Raw genomic sequence first — 27,605 nt, 5'->3', positions numbered from 1 at the left:
TTATTGTTTACAAACAAGTATCAAGGTAAGTTTGTGTAACTTGAATTATATTCTTAAATGCTTGAAATGCATGTTTTTGATATGAATATGATTTGAATGTTCATTATATGGAAATTTATGAAACATTGATATATTTGATAAAATGGGAAGAAATCCCGTTTGAATGAAAGGAAAATTCGATGGATCTCTGAAAAGGAATTGACGGTAAAAAGGATCTAGCCCGGACGAGTGATCCTATCCTAATATAGCCCTCCCGAAGAATATGTGTAAAATGGATTTAGCCCGGACGGGTAATCCGAATTAGAGTCTGAATTTAGCCTGGATTGGTAATTCAGATCCAAGCTCATTAGAGTAATTGTCGTTGCAGGGGATTTAGCCTGGACTGGTAATCCCGACAATACTGAATGAGTTTATATTGCAGGGGATTTAGCCTGGACTGGTAATCCCGCTGCAAGGTTGAGGTTCGCGGGAGTGTGCTCTCTGAAATGGATATGTGCGCACATGAATATGAATTGATGGACCCGGAATTGTACAATAAATGTGTACCTCTGAAAATCCATCGAAATTCCGATAAATTCAACGGGATAAATATGGAAAAATAGCAAGGAAATGGAACTCATGGTATTGACGAGCTCATCAATCATGGTATATATATTATTGATACATGAAAATTATTTTACTAACTTGAATGTTGAGTTTGTGCATGTTAAAGTAATAATGCATTGAATGGATATATGAATGTTTATTATATTGTATTGAAAATATTAGGTAAGTATAATTCTTGTTACATGAGCTTACTAAGCACAAAGTGCTTACCCCGTTTCATTTTTCCCTGTTTTGTAGTGTTAAGAGCTCGGAGGTCGGATTTGGTCGGAGACACATCACACTGTCAACCTCAGGATTTTGGTATATAAAGAAACTTTATTTTGGAAATCAATGGCATGTACAAGCTATTAAAGTAAATGATTCTATGAAATGAATGTAAAGTTAGCCATTGGTATGGTTAACAAACCTGGTTTTGGGTATGTGGTGACGTTATTTTATAAATATGCATGAATTTATCTTGAAAATATGTTAAATTGGACTGATTGATGTTGATTGTTTTTGGTTTAAAATTTCAGGGAAGGTTAGATATCTATAAAGGGGTTATATTGAGTTAAAAAAATTAATTCGTAAACTCCGGTAATACTTCGTACCCTATTTCAGAAAATGAATACGGGTAGGGGTATTACATTTATTGGTATCAGAGCTACGGTTTAGTCGGTTCTAGGACCGATGTAGCAAATACGGGATTAGCTATACATGCCATTTAAATTATTATTGATAGTGTGATATCTCCTGACCATTTAAAATGTGTTTTTCTTATAGTAATGTCATCCGACCGAGCTCAATTTGAGGAAATTGGGAGTCATGCTCCGGCTTCAGTACAAAGAGAAGAAACTAGCAGTAGAAGGCCTGAGACAGAGGGTCAAGGGGAGGAGGCAAAAACAGTCTTTTTTCAAATGATGAATGAATGGTTTAATCAATACTTAAGAACTAACCCTGTAGTGCAGCAAGTTCAAGTTCCCCCTCCTGCTCCTTCACCGGTTCCCGAGATCCCACAGGGTGCAGGTACTGAATCTGTCAGAAAAGGAAAAGCTCCAGTAGATAAAATTCAAAAATATGGGGTCGAAGAATTTCGAGCAGCAGTTGATGATGATTCTGAACGGGCTGAATTCTGGTTAGAAAACACTACTCGGGTTCTGGAAGAATTATCTTGTACATCAGAAGAATGTCTGAAATGTGCCTTCTCACTGCTAAAAGACACAGCTTACCATTGGTGGAATAATAAAGCTTCAGTTGTTTCGAAAGAAGAAATTACATGGGAATTCTTTTAGACCGAGTTCAGAAAAAAATATATCAGCTAGAGGTTTCTCGATCAGAAAAGAAAAGAATTTCTTGAGTTGAAACATGGTAACAGATCAGTATCTGAATATGAAAGAGAATTTGTTCGATTGAGTAAATATGCTCGAGAATGGGTACAGTCAGAAGCTGAAATGTGCAAATGATTCAAAGAAGGGTTAAATGAAGACATTAAGCTACTAATCGGAATTCTTGAAATTCGAGAGTTTGCTATATTGGTAGAGAGAGCTTATAAAGCAGAAGAATTAAGCAAAGAAAAGAAACAGGCTGAGAGGGAAGCTCGAATTTTTAGTAAAAGACCGATGGGAAAATCTCAGTTTTCTGCTTCAAAGAAATTGAAGAAGTATCAGGATCGTTCTACCTCAGCCACTGGGTATTCGGGCAGAGAGCGAAGTTCTCAACGCACTAATCCAAGACCTTCTACTCCATCAGTGACCAGTGTTGGTAGTGTTGGCACTCCTAAACCGAGATGCCAGTACTGTAATAAAGCTCATTTTGGTGAATGTCGATTAAAGAGCGGGGCTTGTTACCGATGTGGTTCTTTTGACCATTTCTCAGAGATTGTCCAGAAAGAGATGAAAAAGAAGCTGAACAGATATCGAAGCCGAGTAATCCAGTTTCGAGAGGTAGACCACCTCGACCATCTGGTAATGTCAGTGGTAGCCGAGGAGCTACGAAAGATATTGCAGGCAGGTCTGAAGCACGAGCACCTGCTAGGACATATGCCATTCGTGCCAGAGAAGATGCCTCAGCACCTAATATTATTACTTGTACATTTTCTTTACTTGATATTGATATTACTGCATTAATTGATCCTGGTTCTACGCATTCATATATATGTGTTAAACTTGCAATTGTTAAAAATTTACCTGTTGAACCTACTGAATTTGTGGTTAAAGTCTCGAACCCCCTAGGCCAGTCTGTGTTGGTGGATAAAATTTGTAAAAATTGTCCATTGATGGTAAGAGGTTATTGTTTCCCGGCTGATTTGATGTTACTGCCATTTGATGAATTTGACGTGATATTGGGCATGGATTGGTTAACCCAGCATGATGCGGTAGTAAATTGTAGACAAAAATATATTGTGCTAAAATGTCAGAATGGTGAGTTGCTCCGGGTTAAATCTGATTAGACAGAGGGGTTATCTGATGTGATTTCAGTAATGGCAGCACAAAGGTATGTCAAAAAAAGGTATGATGCTTACTTGGCTTATGTAATCGACACCAAGGTATCTGAGTCAAAGATACAGGCAGTTCTAGTGGTATGTGAATTTTTCGATGTGTTTCCAGAGGAATTACCGGGATTGCCACCAGAAAGAGAAGTGGAATTTTCTATAGACTTGATTCCGGGAACTACTCCAATTTCTATAGCTCCGTACCGGATGGCTCCTACAGAATTAAAGGAGTTAAAGACACAGTTGCAAGAACTTGTTGATAAGGGTTTTGTCTGACCGAGTCATTCACCTTGGGGTGCTCCGATTTTGTTTGTGAAAAAGAAAGACGGGTCTTTGAGATTGTGTATCGATTACCGGCAGCTTAATAAAGTAACCATAAAGAATAAGTACCTGTTACCCCGGATTGATGATTTATTTGATCAGCTGAGAGGTGCTACTATGTTTTCAAAGATTGATCTTCGATCGGGTTATTATCAGCTACGGGTAAAGGAGTCAAATGTGCCAAAAACAGCCTTTAGAACCAGGTACGGGCATTATGAGTTTCTAGTTATGCCGTTTTAGGAATGATTTATGGTTAAAAAATTATTTTTTATGGTTTTAGAAATGACAAATTGAACTAAAATTGAAAAAAAAATTAATTTCAAGGTATTTTTTATATAGTAAATGTTAACTCTGTTATTATTTAGGCTTATTTGATTCTTTCTAATAGTATAAGGATTAGAGGTTGTCATGGGTCGGAATGAGTTTATGTTGGACCCATGCAAGGTATCTAGACCAATTTTCTAAGCTCAGGCCCGGCCTAACCCAAAAAATGGGCTTACTTTTTGTCCAAGCCCGACACAATTTAAAAAAGGTAAAACCAGGCCCAACCTAGCCCATTCATATTTGGTTTTTTTATATTAGTTTTTATTTACTTTAAAACAATACCTTAAATGCACTAAAAATACGTTAAAATATATTAAAATAAAAGTTTTCTAACACATTAAAAAGTATTCATATTAAAAAAACACTATATTAATATAATAAATATTTTATTATATTAAAAACACAAATAAATATAATAAATATTTTATTGTATTAAATATAATTTTTTAAATTTTATATTTTGAATTGGGTTATTTAGTTAGGTAAGGTTTTTTTTTAGGTTTTAGATAATGAATTTAATTATTATTGAGTTAGTGATTTAATATAAATATAAATATACATAATTATTTAACATATATAATTAATATAATATTTTTATAACATAATATATTTGGGTCGGCTGGACTCAAGCCGAAAAATATTGCCTAAGACTTAGTCAATATAAAAAATGGGCATTAAATTTTACTCAAATTTATTTTTCGAGCTTTATATTTTTTACTAAACCCTCTCATTTTATAAATAAACCTTCATACCTAAACGAATAGCCCGATTTGTTAACAAATCTAACAATAACTAATTTGATAAGTCGCCTCAGATACTTTAACCCAAATTTAAAGCAATGGAGACAGGTAATTGGGGTAGTTGGTTCATTTTAATGTGGAGGCTTTATTGTGGATCTGAGGAAGTTATGATATCTCTTCGGTCATAAATGAAATCTGGTCTCCTTATGTAGTACACGTAGGTTTATTCGTTTGTCCAACCGCGTTTCAACATTTTATTTTTCCGAATTTTTTAGTTTAAATTTAGGTGCAGACTTTAAAAATTATTATTCTCTCTCAATTTTTAATATATATTAAGCAAATTATTCTCTTTTAAAAATAAAATAATTTAGTAAATTATTCTCTTTTAAAAATAAAATAATTTAATGTTTGTTAATTTCGAAAGTTGGAAGTAATAATGTTCACCTTTTTGGTCAATTTATTTTATTTTTAATTATTTTAATAATAAATTTAATATTCAATCTCTCGATCTTTAAATTTTTATTAATTTGATCAAGATTCTAAAAAAAATAAAAATAATTTTTATTCAATTATTTAGAATTAGGATTAAATTGATAGAATATATAAATATTAAAAGTTAAATTTGTTAATACACCAATTAAAAATAAGTAAATTGATGGAAAACTGATTGTTATTACTAATTGTTTTTAATTACTCACTTTCAAAATTGGTAAATACTAAATTTCTCCGCTCTTTTGAAAAATGACAATTTACTAATTATCAAAATTGAGTGGAGCCGAAGAAATTTAAAAAAAAGCAATTATTAATTTTAGTCCTCCGTTTTTTTAAATTTTATTTCTATCCCTACCTAAATATTGACTTCAAATTAATTGTACGGATAAACGGAGTTTTGAATGAGTGGGTTTATTATCATCTTTATGCCTACTTTTAACTTTCCCTATCAAGTGGCCAATGTGAATAAAGATTTTCTTGTCTCATTAAATTATAACTATTTAATGCTTCTTCTTCTTCTTCTTCTTCCATTTTTTCTCTTCTTTTCATATTGATGCTTTCTGAGCTTAAACGTGATTGGGAAAAAAATAGAAAAAAATTTCAGAGAGAATGTTTTGTAATCGGTCACATTAGGGTACCGAGTAAATACATATATCTATTTAATTTTAAAAAAGTTTTTGGAAACAAAATAATCTTACGGTTTTTTGGGAGGATTCATTAGATTTTGCTAATATACAGTTTTTGTGGTGTTGGGCGACATATATTAACTTGAGGCCTAACAGGTCTAGTGGAGCTACGAGCAATCAACGTATAGGAATTGTAGGTGGAGTCTACCATCTGCTGGTTCTTTTAAATTAAATGTTAATGGTGCTCACAATCCGGCAAGAGATGATTATGATAGGTGACTATGGGGGATTAGAAGAAATATTGAAAAATGTAGTGTTGAACAAGCTTAACTTTGAGTTGTTTATGATGGCCTTCATCTAGCATGGGATTTCAAATGGAAAGAGGTTATCTTGAGATTGATTGTATTTAGGCTATTAAAGATATTCATGGTAGCTTTAAAGGACAAGTGAATTGAGATTTAATTTTACGAATCTAAGAACAGTGTAGATGTGAATGGCGAGTGGTCATTAAGTAGATTTTAAGATAAACGAATTTTGCTCCCCACATTTTGGTGAGTTTAATGAAACGAATTTTGCTCCCCACATTTTGGTGAGTTTAATGAAAGAGTTTCCACTTAAACCTGAGTTTTTCATGTTACTCCTTCTAAAGTTGCTGCTCAGATTCAATTAGATAATCAATCCTTGTTGTCTATTTCTAACTATGTTTCTATTTGTTTGTAATTAATTATCTATTATTACTATAAAAATAATAGTTCAAATTATAGACCAAATGTTTTCAGACCCCTTTTTCAGCAATTCTCCCTAAAACCCTAAAATAATCCCATCTTCTAGAAGTAGTTCTCCCTTAAATAAATAATTGCAAATATTATACAAACATGACATAAATATACAAATATTTCAAAATCTATATAATAAAATTTATTAATCTCTATCATAAGTTTTATAAAAAATAATAATAGTAATGCAATAAAGAGAAAAAAAAATACAAAAAAGTTCATAAATAAGCATAATAATCATAAACAAAATAATTCAATTCAATTTTTAAAATATTTTTAATGATAAAACCTATAGTAAAACTATTGAAAAATAATTCGACTCAATTTTTGATTTTGTCTATTTTTTTGTTCAGTTCGGGTTGGAGTTCGAGTTCATTGACCCAACTGTACTTCTCCAAGAACGACGTATTGGCAGTAGATTTCACAGGATATCGACTGATACAATCTTTCCACACGTTAACATCATCCATGGCGTCCTTCATGACTTCCCATACACAATTATTACATTTAAAACCTGCTCCAAGACTGATCATCAATATCCTATCACCTTTCTTAAGCCTCTTCTTAGCTTCCATGTAACTTAAAACATACCATATTCCGGCCGCGGACGTGTTCCCGAACCGATGAAGTGCCATCCGAGTCGGTTCCAGGTCGTATTCGTTTAGCCCTAGACTTCGTCCCATTGCATCAATCACTGCCCTTCCACCAGGATGAATACAGAAATGTTGAAACCCGGATTTCATATTCAAGCTTGGAGTTTTGCCCTTCTTGTTATTCGTTTTCGAGTGTAAGAACGAAACCGTCGCGTACCGAACAAGTTCGCCTAACGGTAGCGTCTTCGGGAGTAAGACTCGGAAATTCATTGTTATGGCTTTCGCAGCGGCTTGTGGCAGGCTTTTCGAAAGTGAAAAACCGCAGTAGCCTTGGGAATCTTCGACCCTGGTGCAACTTTGATAAGCTTCGTCGCTTGCTCCACCATGGAAACGAACAGAAAGCTTTAATTTCATCAAAGATTTATGTTTCATCGAGCTTTTATTCGTCAACAACAACGAACACCCTCCCAATCTGAACAAAATATTGGGAAGCATCATCGATCTTTCGTTGCCGCGATACCAATTCGGAATCAAAGATTCCGAGCTAACAATCACTGCAAATGAGTTCGTATACGTTTTGAACAAATGATGTACGAGGTCGACCGCAATAACACTAGCACTGCACCCCATTCCCGAGAGATTAAACACTTTAACATCATCCCTCATCTTGTATCGGTTAATAACCCGAGCCGGCAACGACGGAACCGAAGTAATCATCGAGATAGTGATCACGAGGATATCGATTTCCGAAGGGGAAACTCCGTTGTTATCAAAGAGTTTATCGAGGGTTCCGAAGACGATATCGTCGACCTCCGAAAGCGAACCAGGAAGATTCGGGGTTTCTTCAGTGCCATCAATGACGTTTCTTGGGCCGTAAGTTTCTTCACCGATGCCAGCATTAACCATTGTCCGAAGCAAGAACTTGTATTGGTCTGAACCCAGGTTTTTGTTCCTCAAAATGAGTTTCCCACAAGTTTCGGTATCGAGTTTCAGGTCATCTGGAGCTTTGTAGCACTCGTACCCTAAAAGATAGCAGTTTTGGTTCCTCTTTTGTAAATATGACTTGTAAATGAAGAAAATGAAGCAAAGAAATAATAACGATATTGCCATGAAAAGATCCATTGATTAAGAGAGAAAAAAGAGAGAACTTTTAAGCTTTTCTGGAATCTTTTTTTAGGGACGTTCATGTATGAGACTTTGCATCTATTTATGCTTAAAAGTTCTCCATCTCTTTTTTGGTATAATTCTTTTTAAAAAAATTGAATTTCAACCATTTTAATTTTTTAAATGTTCAGATAATTATAAATTTTAATTATTTAATAAATTATACTATTTAATGTAACGCTAGAATTTAATGTGGAAAATAAATAAATTTAAATTATAAAACTATTACCATTGTGATATTATAAAAATTTGGTCTTGATAGAGATAAAAGCAGTGATATTGGATCGATTTTTGCATGAATTGCTTAGAATTAATAAAAAAAATTAAAATTTAAATAAAAAGTTGGAAAAAAGTTAATGTTTATAATTTTTAATGTTTATAAAATTTTAATTAATTAATTTATTATTATACTAACTATCATATTAATAGAATTGATTGAATTAAAAATAAGTCATTCGATGAATCTAATCAAGAATTTTAAAAGATTGCATAAAAGGGTTTGAAAATATGGTCACCAACTTGTAACGTGGGAATAGTATTGAGCATTTAGTATGTCTTAGACTTTTAGTAGGGTAGAAGATGGTGGTTGAGTTGAGAGTAGCACAGGGGAATAAACAACTGGAAAATGGGTGTTTGGGGGGGAAGACAAAAAAAAAGAAATTGTAAAATTTTCGATAAAGCAGATTTACGGGTCGGGTTATTGATGGGTTTCGATTCTTACAATTAGATATTGAGTTTTTTTCCCTTAAAATTTTTATGATTCAAATTGATTAATTAATAACAATATTTACTTTTATAAATTATATACAAATATTATTATATTTGTTGCCCAATGTATCTACTAATGATTAACACTTCACGTTCGATAGGCTCATTAAAGAGATGGACGTTAACCACGAGTTTTAAAGCTACTTCATACTCAAAATAAGGATCAAACCTTCAACTACTAATTAAAGTAAAAAAAAACTTTTACCACCTCACCTAACTCTTAAAATTATATATCATTAATATAATATATTTTATTTTTTTAATGGTAAAATAGAGTAAAATGCGCTTGAGAAATTATTTAATACTTATACCTTATTTCAGTCCAACAAATTAATCAAATGCACTACTACTTTACATAAAATATTGACGTCACTTGATAGATTAATAACAAATTATTAGTATATAAAAATAAAAAATAAATTTTAAACTTTTTTTTTACGAAAATTTAATGATGCTTCCATATAAAAAGTTAGAATTTAGCTTCACTAACAAAGTAAGTGTAATTTCAATGACGATTGGGTTATGCACGTAGCTATAATCAGAGGGGAATTTAGGGTGGTTAGAATTCAATCCCTAAAATAGAAAATTATTAGGTAAAATTATATTTTGGTCTTTTTAAAATTATAAAAATTTGATTTAATTTTTTAAAAATTATAAAGATACAGACTATAAAAAAATTAAAATTTCATTCGCCCCCTAAAAAAATTGTTTAGGCTTTACCCCTGGCTACAAAGATGAATATCATATGAACCTCATGTGATGGTTAGTTATATTTGTTATTTGAGCTTTAACTTATTATTATAATTCACCAAAGAAAGAGAGGATGAATATCATATCCTTATCATAATTTTTTGAATAATATTGATACATATATATATATATGAAAATATAAGGATTATTCATATTTTGAATTTGATCACGTATATCAATAAAATATGAAGATAGTCTAAACTATACCCAAAATTATTAAATCATTAGTAAAGTTATATTTAGATTATTTAATTTCAAAAAGTTACAAATTATTCAAAAGTTATAAGTTGATCAATAGTATGTTAAGTTCCTAATGGATGTTAATTGTGAAAATGGATAAATTTATAATTTGATCACTCAACTATCAATAAATTTATACATTGATGACTTTTAAAATAATTTAATAATTTTCATTGGAAGAATCAAATATTAAGTTATTTATATACTCTCAACCAAATTAATATCTTATGTTTCTCTTTATTTTAATTTTTTCCTTTTAAAAAAACAAAAAATGACATTAAATTTTGATTCTTGAAAAACGAAAAGTCGTATTGATAAGATTACCCATATTTTTTTCCATTTAATATTTTTCTTATTTAAGAAAAAAAACTTGTTTATTATATATATATTATTTTAATTAAAAAATATATTTGTGTTAAGAGGATTTTATGTTGAATACCTCAAACTGGCTTAAAATTTCTTATTTTACACTTGAATTTTATTTTTGAAATATTATATTGCATCATATATAAATCAAACATAAATATTTTAAAATAAATTAAAACTGAATAATACGGACACATGCATGCAGACAAATTATATGTTCAACCAATAGCTGCAATTTAATAAATTCAGCTAGTGCTTTTATAGGATGCCGACCTGTTTTTTTTTCCCCTTTAAAAAAAAAACAAAATCGGCTATTTAATTAGAAAGGTAGACTTACAGTAGCTGTTCAACCAATAGCGATAAGAAAAAAAGAAAATTATATAATATTACATAATAAATGAAATAATAAAATATAGCAGAATCACTATTAAAAATTAAAAACTTATACGGATTATTAAATTTGTCTTATTTGATATAATGTTTAGTTTGTTTCTAATTTATATATAAAAAAATAATACATTTTGACATCTTTAAACTTACGTTCTCTTATATTAGTAATAATATTTATATTAATTAAGTTAAAATTAAAATTAACATTTTTATATAAATTTTTGTAAAATAGCTGTCCAGCATTGCCGGGTCGTATTTGGCACATTTAATTCAATGCTCATGGTTTTAGCCAGTTGTTTTTGAATGGTTGGTTTTTCTTTTATTTGTTTCATTTAGAAAATTTTATTGCTTTTGGTTTGATATAAATAAGGAAGCATTTATTGTTAGCTTGCTATATTGGTATGGGTTAAGTTGTTAAGGTTAAGGGTTTAGGTATTAAATTTTTTATAATTTTAAAGTTGTTTATAATGGGCGGAAACTACGGCTTGCAGAATGTGGGTCCTTAAAATAAAAATTTTTTCATTTAAATTTTTTAAAATTAATAAAAGTAAAATTATATTTTAATCTTATTAAAATTGATAAAAATTTAATTTAATTTTTTAAAAATTATAAAGATATAAGCTATTAAAATTGTGAAATTATATTTTTATTATCGTAAAAATTAAAATTTAATTTCGGTCTCCCCTAAAAAAAATTTCTAACTTCAACCCTATTAATATATAATATTTTTCAATAGAGTACATAGTTTTATTTTGAATTATTATTATATTTAATTTTTTTATATTAATTTACTTTAAACTTGACATGTTGATTTATATGAATGGAATGTGAAATATAAGAATTGGATTATTAAGATATTAACCATAAAAAAAGTTGTAGATGTGTAAAACTAGATATACATGATCCACACGTGTATGTCATTTTTACATGAGTGCAAGTAAATCTCTCTCATTTTTCATATCATGTATTAGGATTCTGTTTTGCGTGTTTCATTGTGTTATGATCCTGAATGACGAGAACTTTAATCATTCCTCCAAATAAGTCTTGGTTATTATGATCATATTTAAATGACACTAGTATCCCTATCACAGATATGTGGAAACTACGTACTTAGAACACAAAGGTTTGTTTGAATATAACACATGATAAATAATGTAATGAATGGTTTGAAACTAATTAATAATAACAAATGAAATATGTACGATATTAAAATAAAAAAGATTAAATTGTAAGTAAAATAAAATTTAAACACATAAATACATCATATTAAGAACTAAATGAATTAGAATTGTTAATCATGGTATTGTCATCAATCTTGAATTAATGTCGAGTTAACTTGTGACACCAACTTAATCAATGACATTATTAATATACCAAGAAATTTTATTACACGTGTATAAGTGAGGAAATCATGCATTTAGGATTCAAATTTGTGATTTAAAAGATACATAAATAATGAAATGTATGATTTGGAACTATTTAATAATAACACATTAAATATCTACGATAATAAAATAGAAAAAATTAGATTAAATTGATCACATAAATATATCAAATTAAGCATACTAAATGAGTACAATTGTTTATCACGGTGTTGACATCAATCTTGAGTTGGTGTCACAAGAAACTTAATCAATAACATTATTAATACATACAACTGATGTAGATAACAAATTGTACACATTAAAAAATGTATAAATTAATATCAAAATAAAGTTTTAGTCAAGTGGTAAAGTTGATGTTTTACTAATCTAATTAGCTTGTGTTTAAATCCCATTACATACATATTTTTATTCATTTTTTAAAATAAAAAATTTAAACATCCTTAAATAATATAACTTATTTTAATAATTTTTTAAATTAAATTAATGCTTGATTGTCTTGTAACATAATGTCATGAGATTTTATTAAGAATATAAATTATATAACTCTTGAAAGTATAATAATTAGAATTTCATAAGTTTTGACATATTGATGTAGGTAGATATTTTTTAAGTTTCGTGCCATGTGCCATATCATTCTTTTAATTACGTTTTTCATGTGTTGTCCTTTATAGGTCGCGCATATCAAGGCCTGAGTACGTCTTATGTCTCCCTTTAACGTAGCCCTACAAATGACACCGATTTTATATAATCGCCTAAAATTATTCATACTCTCTTCCCACTTTTTAAATAAGAGAATAATACATTTCAACGCACTTAAATCTATATTCTCTTACATTAATAACAATATCGATATCAATCAAGTTAAGACTCAATGCACAGCTTATATTACTCTATATTCGAATATGTTATAAATAATAACTTTCAATTAAATAAAAAATAATTAAAAAGTTAAATGAATGGTTAAACGTTGTCATTAATCACTGTACTTTGTAGAAATTACGAATTTAATTCCTGTACTTTTATTTGGTATTTTTTAATCTTTATACTTTTCAAATTCAAAATTTCAGTCCTCACTAAACAATAATTTTAAATTCGTTAAGTAAAGTTTTGTTGTTTTTAAAATCTAATGCACCAAATATATTATCATATGTGTAATATCATGTCAGGTTATTATTTTCACATATTGCCCACTAAAAATTAATGATTGTTATTTTCGTCAAGACTGTAATTTTAAAATTCAAAAAATCTTAAGGCTTACAATGATCCTATTGGAGAAAATGGACTAAATTTATATCTATATGCATAGTATAAGACTGGTAATTGAATTTAACCAAACAAATCTAACTGCTACTATTAGGCGCAGGTGTAAATTTTTAAAATTTGTAAAGTCCAATGGTTAAAAGTGACCAATTTGAAAGATGTATAGATTAAAATTGATCAAATAAAAGTAAAAAAACTAAATTTATAACATTTAACCTTAAATAAATCTATATTCAATGCACAACTCATATCCTACCCATCAAGATACGGATAACAGAGCCACCAATCGATACCCTAACGAGTCATTAACCAATGAATGGTCTGTCCATCGGTTCACGAAATCCAGGCAAAAACAGATATTTCGTTAATTCGGCCCATTTAGATCCACCTAATTTCATATTTAATAGTTAAAAAATTATTTTATTTAAATTTAATTAAAAATTATAATATATGCTAGAAGTACCTCACGCGTATTACAAAATAACATATAAAAAATAATGAATCATATAGCTTGAAACTAATTAATAATAATTATACATGAAATATGTATGATATTAAATTGTTTTAAAAAATAGATTTAATTGTTTATCATTATGTTGTTATCAGTATTAAATCGGTATCAAGCTAACTTGTTATACTAACTCAATCAAATGCATTATTAATATATATACTCAATTGATGAAAATAATAAAGTGTGTACAATTAAAATTAAAATGTGTAAAAATATCAAAATAAAGCTTTAGTTAAATGGTAAAGTAAATGTTTTACTTATGTAATTGGTTCAGTTCAAATCTTACCATATTCATGTGTTTGGTTTTTTTTTAATAGAAAAGACTAAAATATGCTAGAATAATATAACATTTTTTAATTATAGAAAAAATATTTCCGTAATTTAACATCTGAGTTGATGACCCAATTGAGGGTAAGACCAACTCAATAAAACACTTAAATAATCGTGCATATATATATATATATTAAAAAACAAAGGACCCACTTACACCGATATAAAACTTAAGTAGTTTTATATTTTTTCGTAATATTTTATGCAATTAATATTTTTATAATCCAACTGTCATATTTCATACTTGTCGAAACCATTTTTATTTTGAAAAAAGGATATCGAATTTAAAACGAAAATGGAGTCGCCACCAATCTTTTTTGTTTAGGTGTGATCGGGTCATCTTGTGATCGATCATTTTAATAAAGTATTTCGGTTTATTAAAACAACGTTTTTGGTCTACGAAAAACTAGAAAACGGATTCGGGAGTCAGTTACGCGCGAGGAAGGATTAGCACCCTTGTAACGCCCAAAATTGGTACCGTATTGATCAATTAACGTCCTAATGTTGAAAATTTGAAAAAGATTTTAAAATACAATTCATTTAAAACGTTTGGATAACTAGAATTGGATATTGAGATTCTCTCGCTTAGAAGGAATAAAATATCATATCCAACACAATCGGACACAACATTTCAAACCCTCGATACAAGATCATCTTATAATTTCCAAAACTCATGCATTTGAAATTTCAAAATGATATTTGGCTATCTGGTCAAACGGTAAGTTTAAACCCAGCACGATTGGGCACGATTTCTTGAATTTCCAAACACAAAATATTGCCTCATTTTAATTTAAGAAAACATGGACGAAATTTCAAAAGGATATTCAGTTATTCAGTTGAACGAAAAATCGAAACCCAACACGGTAGGGCACAATTTATCGAATTTCCAAACACGAAATATTTCCTTATTTTGAGAGGTTTTTTAAAATGAGGACGATTATAAAAGCGATCTAAAGTATATAAAATAATTTAAAAAAATAGTATCCATTCAGGATAAAATAATATATAAAACTCTTTAAAAATAATATAACAATTCAAAATATATAATGTGTAAAAAAATTGAAATATATAATATATGAAAATATTAAAGTAAATAATGTATAAAAATTTGAAATGAGCGTTATATAAAAAGTTAAAATAGATAATAACAAAAAAAGTAAAAAAATAGATAAATAAATAGAATGTTAATAACAAGAGTGAAAAACATATATAAGAAAAATAATAATGAAAATAATATTAGTATATAAATAGAAATAAAAATATAATAAATAGAAATATAATAATAGTAGAAATATAAATAGATAAATAAAGATTAGATAAATAATAATAGTATTAGAATAACAAAATAAATATAAATAGAAACATAAAAATAATAGCAATAATATATTAAATTAGTTAATTTGATAATAAAATAGCGAAAATAAAAAAAGATTAAATCGAACCTTAAAGCAAAATTCTGAGGCAAATCAGAAATAAATAAAAGAAAATGGACCAATTTAAACGTGCGAATAATAAGGAGGGACCAAAAAGGAAATAATCCCTACCCTCCAAAACACACAGCTTCAAGGAAGACCAAAATGTAGCCAAAACAAATTTTAGGGCCAAAATTAAGAATAATGAAAACTTAATTGCAAAACAAATAAAAAAACAAAAGGGCTAAAACCAATCGAACGAATTTAGAAAAAATAAAGAAATTGAAATGTAATGGACAAAATTCCTACGTAATTGAAAGAGAAAAGAAAATAATTCAATTCTAATGGAAATAAGAAAAGAGAGAACAATCCAATTCCAAATTGAAATAGAAATACCAAAAGTCAATTAGTTTTTTTTTTAAAGAACAAAATACCCCTATTTATATACATGGGGTTTACTAAAAATAGCCTAAATAAAATAAAATAAAAACCATATTTTCCTATTTTTAGCCTTTTACCAAGTCAACAAATTTTGATAACTCCTTAACTTTCTCCATCTTTTTGATTTGGCCACAATTTAATGATTGTCTTTCAATTTGGCTATTTTTAACTAGTTTCTGACCGATTGCATACACTGGCTTCGGTTATTTTTTTGGGGCCCAGGCCAAAATTTACCTATTACAATACTCTATTTGTGTAGATCATGCATATCAAGTTTGACATAAATTAAAAATTCCTAACTAAATATATATTAATATAAACAATATTTTAGATCGATCTGATAGAAATATCATATCAATTCAAAAATTTACATGCATGTCAAGTACTGGTATCTTTATACATTTAACAGTTAAAATATTAAAATATTAATTGTATAAAAAGTTATGAAAGAGTGTAAAATTATTTAAGTTTTACATCGTATAGGTAGATCTCTCCCCTATTAAGGGGAAAATATTTTTTAAATACTATTTTAAATGATTAATTTTATTTGAACCTAAAAATATAAATTCAAATTGCAGCCCGTTGAAATTCAGTTTCTTTAATTTTATTTCAAGAAATCTAGTTTCTCTACATTTTCAAATTAAAAAATGCAAGTTCAATTATTAACCACTATTGAAATTCTTTTATTTAAATTAAGTCCATTACAACGTCATTTTTCACTTACATGTCTAATAAGTAAATTTTTTTTTCCAAAATATGACACTAAAACATTAAAAGAAATAATCAAATTAACCATCACATAAATTTTAAAAATTGAAAAATAAAAGATTAAATTCCTAAAATAAAAGTCTAGAAAGTAAAGTTTCAAATAAAAAGAAATTAAAACTTATAGCAGAATTTATTAGTATGGTTTTTACCTACGCTCCAAGTTTAGGTTAATTATTTATTTATTGACTAAATTATAAAGGAAAAGTTTAAAGGTCACAATTTGCTTGAAATTCTTGCACTCTTCGTATATTTGGAATTTAATCTCTATACGTTTATTTTCATGAATTTAATCTTTTTACTTTTCAAATTTAAAAGTTTAGGTCCGTCTGTTAACATTATTAAAATTATTTTATTAAATTTGTTGTTGTGACATTTTGAAATAAAAAAATATTTACTTAATATCCATGTAACAAAAAAATAACATTCTAATGGACCTGAATTTAATAAAAAAATTTAACAGTGCTAACAATCATTAAAAATTCACATAACCTTTTTAATTAAAACAAAGTATTTAGACTAACTAATGGCATTATAAAAATTGAGGTACTAAATTATATTAAAATTAAAATATAGAAATTAAATCTCAAATATGAGTGAAATATTAAAATCAAATTGAAATTTAACCATTCTAATAATCTTAAAAAATTAGAGGCCCATCATGTTCTCATGTAAAAATAAAAGAAAAGAAAAAACAATGGATATGTGTCCATTGTGGAAGATCTAAAGACCTAAAGATTAGGTATAATCCAAAATAAACCAACTCACCAAAGCCCATTGTAACGCCCCAATTTTCGGGAATTCTGTGAATGTTGAAAAAATTTCATGCTTTGATTTTGTCATTTGTGAGTGAAATTATGAAATAGGACCTATGTGAAAATGTTTGAAAATGCTATAGGCTAAATTGAAGTGACCAAATAAATAGGAGTGCAAAACAGGAGGATTTGCATGACAAACCTCCCATTTACATGAAGTGGCCAGCCATTATGTTGTTGTAGACAAAATGTGCACTTGATATCCATAATTTATGGTACAAATTGATACAAATTGATAATAGGTTAGGTAAATGTTCCATGATAATAGGTTAGGTAAATGTTCCATGATAATGGGTTAGGTAAATGTTTCATGAGAATGGGTTGGGTAAATGTTTCATGATAAGAATTTCATTTCTTTTGTATTAAAGAATTAAATGGATGAAATATGAAGTTTTATTAAAAGAAAAAGGGGTGAAAAGAACAAAGTTTTGTCCATCTTTGTTCATCATAGCTGAAAGTTAGAGAAGAGAAAGGAGAGGAGAAAGCTCTTGAGTATTCGGTCATTAGGAGGAGGAAAATTGAAGGTAAGTTCTTGGTACCTTGCTTCTATTTTGAGGTTCATGAGTTCTTCTTGATTCTACCTTAACTCTTGAAATATATTTTGATTTTTAGTTGTGTTGTGAGCATTTAGTCATGAATTAAAATGAAGGAAATGGTTGTTGTTTCATGTTCTTTTGATGAAAAATGGAAGATAGGTGAAATTGAGCCAAACAAATGAGCATGCATGTGCCTTAGATGTTAAAGGGAAAAATCAGTTAACATGTTGTGCTTTAAAATGATGAAATGATGATTATACTTAAGTAAAATCATAGATATGTGATGATTGATTGGTGATATACATGTTAAAATAACATGGATGCAAGGTATGTGTGAAAGAGTGATTTGGTAATAAATCTGCTTGGGACAGCAGCAGTAACGTGACTTTGGAAAATCACCATAAATTGTGGGAGAAGAATTAGAAGCTGAATAAATTATGTAATTAAAGCTTATTGAGTCTAGTTTCTAATGAAATAAACAAGAACATATTTTTAATTCTGTACAATGAGAAATTTGATTCGTAATGAAGGGTGGTCAGATTAGTCAAACAGTGAAACATGGGAAACTTTGAGAAAAATCTGGTATTGATTGGCCAAACCAAAAATTCTAAAAATTTTATGGATAGAAGATATATGATTCTATTTTCAGGAAAAATTAACGGCACTTGATTTGGAGTTTCGTAGCTCCAGTAGAAGATATATGAGTCTATTTTCAGGCAAAATTAACGGCACTTGATTTGGAGTTTCGTAGCTCCAGTTATAAATGATTTAGTGACTGTTGCTCAGGAAGACAACTTGCAGTGAAATTATGATTATGTGGTAAACATTGACAAAAATTTGTTAATGAGTTGCTTATTGTTTTCTTATAAGCTTACTATGATCTGTAGGTGTGGTTGGCCGAATATTGTAAGGGGTTAATACGTAGTTCGTATTTGAATAGTTAGATTAACGTGTTAGTAATCCAATTGTAGGCGGTTCGTGTGTGGATCTCGTCAACATATCGTCGCAAACAGGTGTGTAACTAACACACTCTTTCTTAGTCTGGATCGGCAAAAGTCGAAAAGCCGAAATGCCGAAAACCGGTATTTTGTAGATTTGCGAGTGTGCGAATGCTCGTGAGGTAAATCGATTAATGTTTTTGGTAAGCTGCAAAATTTGGACTGCAAAGTGCATGATTTCTGTGCCCTCGATATTTTTGGGCTTAATGGGCCAAAATTGGAATGATGGGCCAACGGGCCCAATTCGGTAAGAACCCTCGGTACGTGATTCTATTAGTACGTGAAAAGTAGGAATATGCATGAAAAACCCTAAAATAGACAAATTACTGAAATACCTTTAAAAGTGGAAAATTTACAGTTTTACCCCTAGTAGATAAATTATCGAAATACCCCTAGGGTTAAATTGACCTAAATGCATGTTTGACTGTTGTTATTTACTGCATGCCATATTGTTATTATCTGATGCATGGGACTGAGATATTGACGGAGGAAGTACTGAAAGTGGCTTGTCCACGTACTGGAGGCTTTGCCTCAATTTACTGTTAACTGAGCAGCAAGGCTGCAACTGTGGAGTGTTGGGCTGGGTGGGTTGAGCTATTCCCCACATAGAGTGTAGGGCTGGTACGGGTGGAGTGTAGTGGTTGGTGGGTTGAGTAGTCTCCCCAAATGGGCTTGCATATGTTATTGATGTTGCATGTATTTTGAAATGGGCCTATGGGCCATACTGTTATCTGAATAAGGGGCTAAGGCCCAGTTTATTGTAATCTGAAAAGGGCTCTGGCCCAGTACCACTGTTACCTGAATGGGCTTAGGCTCAATGGGCTTGAGCTGACTTGGGCTTTGAATGGGTTTTCCTTACACACTGAGTTTCTCCAAATTCACCCATTTTATTTTCATCCACGCAGAAAATCCCCAACCATAGTGGGCTTGGAGCTGTGAGGGAATTCGGAGTGGCCACCCGTTCTGAAAGTTTGATTTTCTTCTGGTGAACTGGACATCCTTTTATTTACGTTTGAAGTTTTGGGTTTTTAAATGTAATAAGGCCGCTTAATTATTTTTGATGGTTTTAATATGTATTACTAAGATAGGTATTACTTATTTTAACTGTTGAAATTGGATAGCTTTAGGGCGCGTTTTCAAAAACAACAATTGATTTCAAAATAACACGACAACAAGCAAAGCTTCCGCAATGAAAGTATTTTCCAAAATTAATCACTTTTCCTAAAAATGACATAATCAAATCGGTTTCCTAGAAATATCCATGACGTTAAGGTGTGGCAATGGCGGTATGCATGTCTAGGATTGGATCCGAAGGGAGCTTGGTACTTAAGCAGTTCGATGGACTCACCACCTCTTTTCCGATTTCCTACCTAGTGCACAGCTTCCATTCACTTGAACCTTTAATGAATTAATCTTTTGAACATCAAGTACGATTTTCTGGATTTAGAATGGAATTTTTTTTACGTTTTTGATGTGGCATGCCGGATCCGGCCATAACTTCTGGGCCGGGTTTGGGGTGCTACACCCATAATAAACTCAATCCTAAGAACTCAATTAATTAAACCCAAAATAAATAATTAAAGGTTAATATATTAAAAAATCTCTTAAACTATTACATTTTATTTAAATAAAACTTTTATACAATTTTTATATCCTTAACCTATGATTTTTACTAAAAAAAACTTTTTATTTTAATGTTAAAAATAGTTTGAATTTTAGGCTCATATCTTATTTTTTTTATTTAAACAATAAAAATTTAAAATTATATGCACTTAAACATCAATATAAAATTTAAAATAGAAATTAGAATTTTCAAAAGAGTAATTGTGTTATGTATATAAATACTTTCAACAAATTTAAAATTTATTTCTTTTGCTGATGGAGTCTTAGTTCAATTGGCATGGACATTGTTGCCAATGAAGAAGGGCGTGGGTTCGAGTATGCTGAAGTGCATTATTTTCTTATTTATGGGTTGAGGAGGGTAATGAGTAAATCTATGCATTGTGTTAAAAAAAAGTAGATATGATTGTTATAGGCCAATTTTGGCCCAGTCCATTTACAAATAACCCAATAGTTAAACAGCCCAAACCCAATGGTCCATTACATACCCAATTCACAAACCCTAAACCTAGCCCACTAGTACTAAACATTTTCCACCAAAAAGAGAAAGGAAGAAACCCTAGCCACCTAGCCACTTTCCCACTTGCCCCATTTTCTTTCCATTTTTGATATCTATTGTCTGCCACCATCACCTACAAAAGAAATAGAAAAAGAAATAATAGAAAATGATGTAAAAGATGGCTATAAAAAGCCATTCAAAAATCATGTAAGGGGGGTTTAGAAGATTGAAAAAAAAAGACAAACACAAAAATCCCTCCAAATTTTGAATACAAAAGAAAATTAATAAAAAGGTTTGCATCTTTTTTTTCTTTTTTCTTTTCTTTCTTTTCTTTTTTCTTTCTTTTTGTTTTTTTCTTTCTTTCTTTTTATATACATATACATATACATATATATTATTAAAAAAATAATTTTTTTTACCTTTGGCGGTCTGGTGACCGGATGGTGACCGGTCTTGTGGCCAGAAATCACCTCACCCCTCACCCTCTCTCTTTTTTTTCTTTTTCAAGTGCAAGAATGAATTTTTTTTGAAGAAAAAGGGCTTTTTATAGCCCCCAAAACGACGTCATTTAGGGGTTGGCCATTAAACCCCAAAACGACGTCGTTTTGACTTGGACCGATTCGACCCGACCCGACCCGCCTAGGATCCGCGTGTTTTTTTAAAGGAAGGGCTAATTCGCTTTTAGCCCTTCCGCTCTTTATTGCTTTGCAATTAAGTCACTATTCGTTTTTTTTAATTTGGCCCTAAAATTTGTCGCGATTTTCAATTTAGTCCCCGCTGATGTGCTGAGTTTTGATGGGAAGGAATATATATATTTGTACATATCATTATTTTATATTATTGTTGTAAATTTTTTTATGTATATATTTTTTATGTACGTTTCCTAATATTTTCTTTTATTGTAGATAATATTATTATTATTATTACATACTTTTATTAAATGCACATATATATATGTATTTTTATGCACATATTATTTATTTTATATTATTATTACCAAATATATCATTTTTCCTATTTTATTATTAGTACATGAGTTGTTTTTATTTTTTGTAAATATCATTGTTATTGTTATTCTAATATTCTAGTATTCCATGTTAATATTTTTCATTAATGATATCATTTTTTGCGTCGTTTATCTATTTTTAATTTCTCACTTTAGGAATATTTTTTCTCATGTTTTAATTAATTTCAATAAATAAGGCAATGTTTCGCATTTTGGAACATCGAAGAATTGTGCCCTAACTTACGGGGTTTCGGTTCTCTCGTTGGTTTTAAATAGCTAAATATCCTTTTGAGTTTTGAAATGCATGGATTTCCAATTTAAATTAAAAGACGACCTTGTGCTCGGGAATTCATGGTATTATGTCCTAACTTACGGGATATGATATTCCGATATCTTGAGATAAGGAAATCTTTAAACAAATCGATTTAAGCTAATTCAAGAATTTTAAAATCAGTATTAATAGAAAAAATCGTATTTCAAGTCCCTTCCCGATTTTTAATTTTCGACATTAAGACATTAACTAATCAATTCGGTACCAATTTTTTGGGCGTGTCGAGGGTGCTAATCCTTCCTCGTACGTAACCGACTCCCGAACTCATTCTCTCAAGTTTCGTAGACCAAAGGCCCTGTTTTAGTAAACTAAAATTGATTTATTAAAACAAAGGTGATCCGATCACACCTGATAAAAGATTGGTGGCGACTGCCGTTTTAATTTTCACTTTCAAACAAAGTCGATCCCCGTTTTCAAAAGAATGGTTTCGACAGCTTGGCGACTCCACTGGGGATGCTCGAGAGTCAAGCCTTAAATTGATTATTTTTTTTCTTTTGTCAAAAATCGAAAATCGATTTTAAATTTACTGCATTGCATGTTGTCTGTTATTTTCGCGACTCTCTTCATAATATGCTTGTTTTAAGTGGTTTAATTCTTTGAGGTATCTTTGCATATCGCATCGCATTATTGGTCAATTTCACCTTCTTAAGTGGAAGTGAAAAACTACTCCTTCGTGAGGTCTTCACCTCCGTATAGGATAGTGGATCGCTTTCGGGATACATTCGTACCTGTGTCTTCGTGAGGTTTTCACCTCCGTATAATCGTAGGGAAATGTATTCCCCTGAATCGAACTCGGTCTGTATGAACCTATAATGGGTGAGGATCGAGGAATCTGCTGGTTCAGGTACCTTTACTTTAGAACCAAACTACATGTAATGAGCCCTAGGAGCCTACCCTAGGTAGAACCACACCAAACCCTAGTGGTTACCTGATTAGGTGCTTATTTACTCACTATTTGCTTTGAATTCTATTCTTTGTATATAATACTAACTTGTTGTATTTTGATCATTTTCGCATGAAATTTCATCATAAAAGGGTGTTGATTTGCATTCGGTTACTAATTAGAAGAGTTTAGCATGAAAAAAGGATTTCTTGATAGAATGGAGGATAATGCGGCCGTCCGAGTGTGGTCTGAGAGAACGCAACAGGAGAAAGGAGATAGTTTGACCGAGGGATATGAATCGGAGTTGTGGGATTTCACTCGCATCAGTGTGACTCAAAACGACCTGCAAGAGTTAAGGGATATATGGAATAGTTGGAATGGCGAAGTCAAAAAACTCTTTTACTGTAACTACGGCGACCTACCCTATTTGCTCGATGTAAAGTTGGACAAGTACTTGTTCCGGGCCCTCGCGCAATTTTGGAACCCCGCTTACAGTTGCTTCACTTTCGGAGGAGTAGATTTAGTACCTACGGTGGAGGAATACATGGCGTTACTTAATTGCCCGAAGATTTAGGCCGATAGGGCCTATTCAAGACCTGTTAATGTCCCTCCCTTTTTGAAGAAATTGATGAATATCACGGGGATGAGCGAGCAATGGGTTGCGGCCCGCATCAAGCAAAAAGGGGATAGTAAATGTATTCCTTGGAGGAATTTGAGGGATTTTATTCTTACGCACCCGGATTCGAAGAAAAGGGTTGATGTTTTTGCCTTAAGTCTCTACGATTTGATCGTCTTTCCTAAAGCACTTGGACACATAGATGAAGCCGTCTTAGATTTATTCGATCGACTTGATAAAGGTACCACACCTGTCCCGGCAATCCTAGCAGAAACTTTCCGATCCTTGAATACATGCCGGAGAGCGGGCGAGGGAAGATTTATTGGTTGCGCACAGCTTCTTTTGGCTTGGTTCCACAGTTATTTTTGGAAGGTGGAGAAGGTCTTCTATCGGGTATTCTCTAAGGATTATTCCCCATTAAGAGAATTAGTGGCCACATCGAAGCGGGACGACATCTCTGAAGAGAGGTGGATAACTATTCTCTAAAATTTACGGGCTGAAGACGTTGAATGGAGGGCTCCGTGGTTGATTCTTGACGAGATCTTATATAGGTGCGGTGATTTTGACTGGGTCCCTCTGGCTGAAATATGGGGAGCCATTGGATACGCTCTACTGATGGTGTTAATGCAGTATCGATCAAGGCAGTTTATACCGGTGACACAAGGGTTGGGACAATGTGAGTTCCCCTATAAAGACAACAATTATAAAAAGAGGGTTCGCGAGATATCAGATGCATGGAACCAAACTCGAAGAATGAAAGAATTCACTGCAGGCCCGATGACGACCCCCGAGTATGAATGGTGGTGGGGTAGGGGAGTCAACGACAACATCCCTAGGCAGAATCAAGGGAACACACAACCGATAGAGTAGCATTTACGGTCATCCCATCCGAGTTAGAGATCATTAAGCAAGATTTTGAGAAAAAAAACTCGGAGTTGAGGAAGAAGATAGAGCAGCTAGAAGAAGATAAAATGAAGTTGGGGTTAGACGTCGATATCCACAAGCTAGAGGCCGAGAAGTTAAGGAAAGGAAAGAATAAGGCCGAGGAAGATTTAGATAGTTTGAAAACCGATTACAAGAAGCTTCGTATAACGATAAAAACTGTCGAATTAGGTAAAACGTCAGAGCAACGACGTCAAGAGATTAAAGAGGAAAAGACTAGAGCCGACCATTGGGAGAAAAGATTTCAAGATGCCCGAGCACGAGAGGACACTCTGAAGAAGAGTTTGTTAGAAACCTAAAACGAAAAGGAGAAGTTACGAGCTCAGGTGGCTGAATTGGAAAGATTACTTCAGCAACATCGTAGCCATAATTCGATAATTAAGCTAAAGGCTAGTCTGAGCAGGATTGAAGAGTTGAAAGGGAAAATAGAAGAACTCGAGACCGCACTGCAAGATAGCAAAATTCGAGTGGAACTTCTTAAGACAAACAACAACCATTACAGAGAACAGCTTCACCACTCTCAAAACCAGATTAGAGATAGAGACTATGTTATGGGCGAAGGTATAGCTTAGGTTCGGGAGATAGCTGATCACTTGCAAACCTTGGCAGTTCAGGCTGATATATTGAGCTTAAAGTACGAGTCGGAATCAGACTGAGGCCGAAGTTTAGCTTGGCTTCTTAGGAAATTTAAGACTTTGGGCATTAGGGCGAAGTCGTATATGTAATCATTCGTTCTATGTAAAGAAAATTTTCTTCTAGTGAAGTTCTTCTAATGAAATTGAATTGGAATCAACGCCTCTTTTTGCATTCATTCATCCATTCATTACATATACATATCACATAATCATTCGCTAAGGTTAGAATCATATAACCCTAAGTTGCAACACTTCAAATCTAGAACCATGCCATTCGTATAAAACGCGTCGACAAGCTAGAGTAATGGAGGCTGAGTTCAATGAAAGAATCGAAAGGATGGAAAGAGTCCAGAAGGAATTACAAGAACAACTGGCTAAGTCACAGCAAGAAACGAGGGATTTGATAGTAATATCTCGAGAGGAATCACTTGAACAAAAGGATCAAATGGCTAGAATGATGGAGATGATATCAGTTTTGGTCAAAGGAAAAGGACCCATGCAGAACTCCGACAGTATGGAACCTTAATCAAGAATTAATCATAACCAGGATGCACTCTATCCCCCAGGATTCACTCCACCACATGCCCACGTAGCACAAAGAGGGTATACTCAAGGGGAATCCACAGGCTTGAAACAACGACCTATGCCATTTGCTCATCTAGGGCAAGGAACATTTATGTCAAATCCTGGAGCAACCCCTGCCAATCCTGTAGTTCCAGATTTAGATGATCCAGTCAAAATAGCCAAGTTGAAAATAGATGATCACGAGGCTCAAGAGAAGTATAGGAGTTTGGAAGAAAGACTCAAGGTAATAGAAGGCACTGAAGCCTTCTCGGTACTAGGTGCTAAAGAACTCAGTTTGGTACCTGACCTAATCCTGCCTCCAAAGTTCAAGGTGCCTGATTTCAAAAAGTACGATGGAACAAGATGTCCAAAAGCACATCTTGTCGTGTTTTACCGAAAAATGACCGGTTACGTGAACGAAGATAATCTACTTGTACATTGTTTTCAAGACAGTATAGTAGGATCGGCTTTTCGATGGTACAACCAGCTCAGTAAGGAAAGGATCCGATCTTGGAAAGACTTGGCTCGGCATTCTGTGAGCAGTACAAGCATGTATCAGATATGGTGCCTGATCGGATGACTTTACAAATGATGGAGAAAAAGCCGTCAGAAACTTTTAGACAGTACGCGCAGAGATGGAGGGACGTCCCAGCCCAAGTGGAACCCCCACTAATGAAAACGGAGATAACCGTCCTTTTTATCAACACCTTAAAGACGCCGTTTTATGACAAACTAGTGGGAAGCGCCACGAAGGAGTTCGCGGATATTGTAATATTCGGTGAGTTTATAGAGAACGCCGTCAAGAGCGGTAGAATGGAAGGTCAAGAAAGTTCAAGAAGGGTAGCACCCATGAAGAAGAAAGAACCAGAAGCCCACATGGTGGGAATGGGATGCCGTTATACCCCTAATCCGTATCCAAACCAACCCCGACCTCGAAATTATCCACCTCTGAATTTCTACTATCCTCCTCAAACCCCTTACTACCAAACACCGCCTCCTTACTCTTCTTACCCTGTTTACGCCACAAGTAACCCGAGACCAACCGCCATATTCTCACAAAATACAATACCCGCTCAAAGCCAGCCCAGAAACAAACCAAGACCAGTAAGGCCTAATCCCGAGAGACCGCAATTTACTCCTATCCCTGTGTCGTATGGGGAATTATACCCAAAACTTTTGGAGAAATAGCTGATTTCTCCCCATTACATGGCACCCCTTAAACTTCCATACCCAAAGTGGTACGATCCAAACGCTAGTTGTGCATACCACGCGGGGAACTAGGGGCATTCTACGGAGAATTGCCTAGCCTTTAAGAGGAGAGTTCAATGACTCATTGACGCGGGTATCCTACGGTTCGATAGTGCCAGTAACGCAACTAGGAACCCGTTCCCTAACCATGCTGGAGGGAATGTGAGTACAGTGAGGAAAGA

The 27,605-nt window shown here is 31.9% G+C and overlaps 1 protein-coding gene across 1 annotated transcript; it reads right to left on the bottom strand.

Moving 5' to 3' along the window:
- Window positions 1–6,669: 6,669 nt before the first annotated feature.
- On the bottom strand, window positions 6,670–8,140 carry LOC107941561 (3-ketoacyl-CoA synthase 19). The gene has a single exon (XM_016875121.2). It carries the CDS (start codon window positions 8,068–8,070, stop codon window positions 6,676–6,678), a length of 1,395 nt encoding a protein of 464 aa, XP_016730610.2. The 5' UTR covers window positions 8,071–8,140; the 3' UTR covers window positions 6,670–6,675.
- Window positions 8,141–27,605: the final 19,465 nt, after the last annotated feature.

The sequence above is a fragment of the Gossypium hirsutum genome, chromosome A06 (genome assembly GCF_007990345.1).
Source record: "Gossypium hirsutum isolate 1008001.06 chromosome A06, Gossypium_hirsutum_v2.1, whole genome shotgun sequence".
NCBI lineage: Eukaryota > Viridiplantae > Streptophyta > Magnoliopsida > Malvales > Malvaceae > Gossypium > Gossypium hirsutum.
The sequence above is the reverse complement of the archived record's forward strand: the minus strand, read 5'-3'. Positions and strand labels throughout refer to the sequence as shown.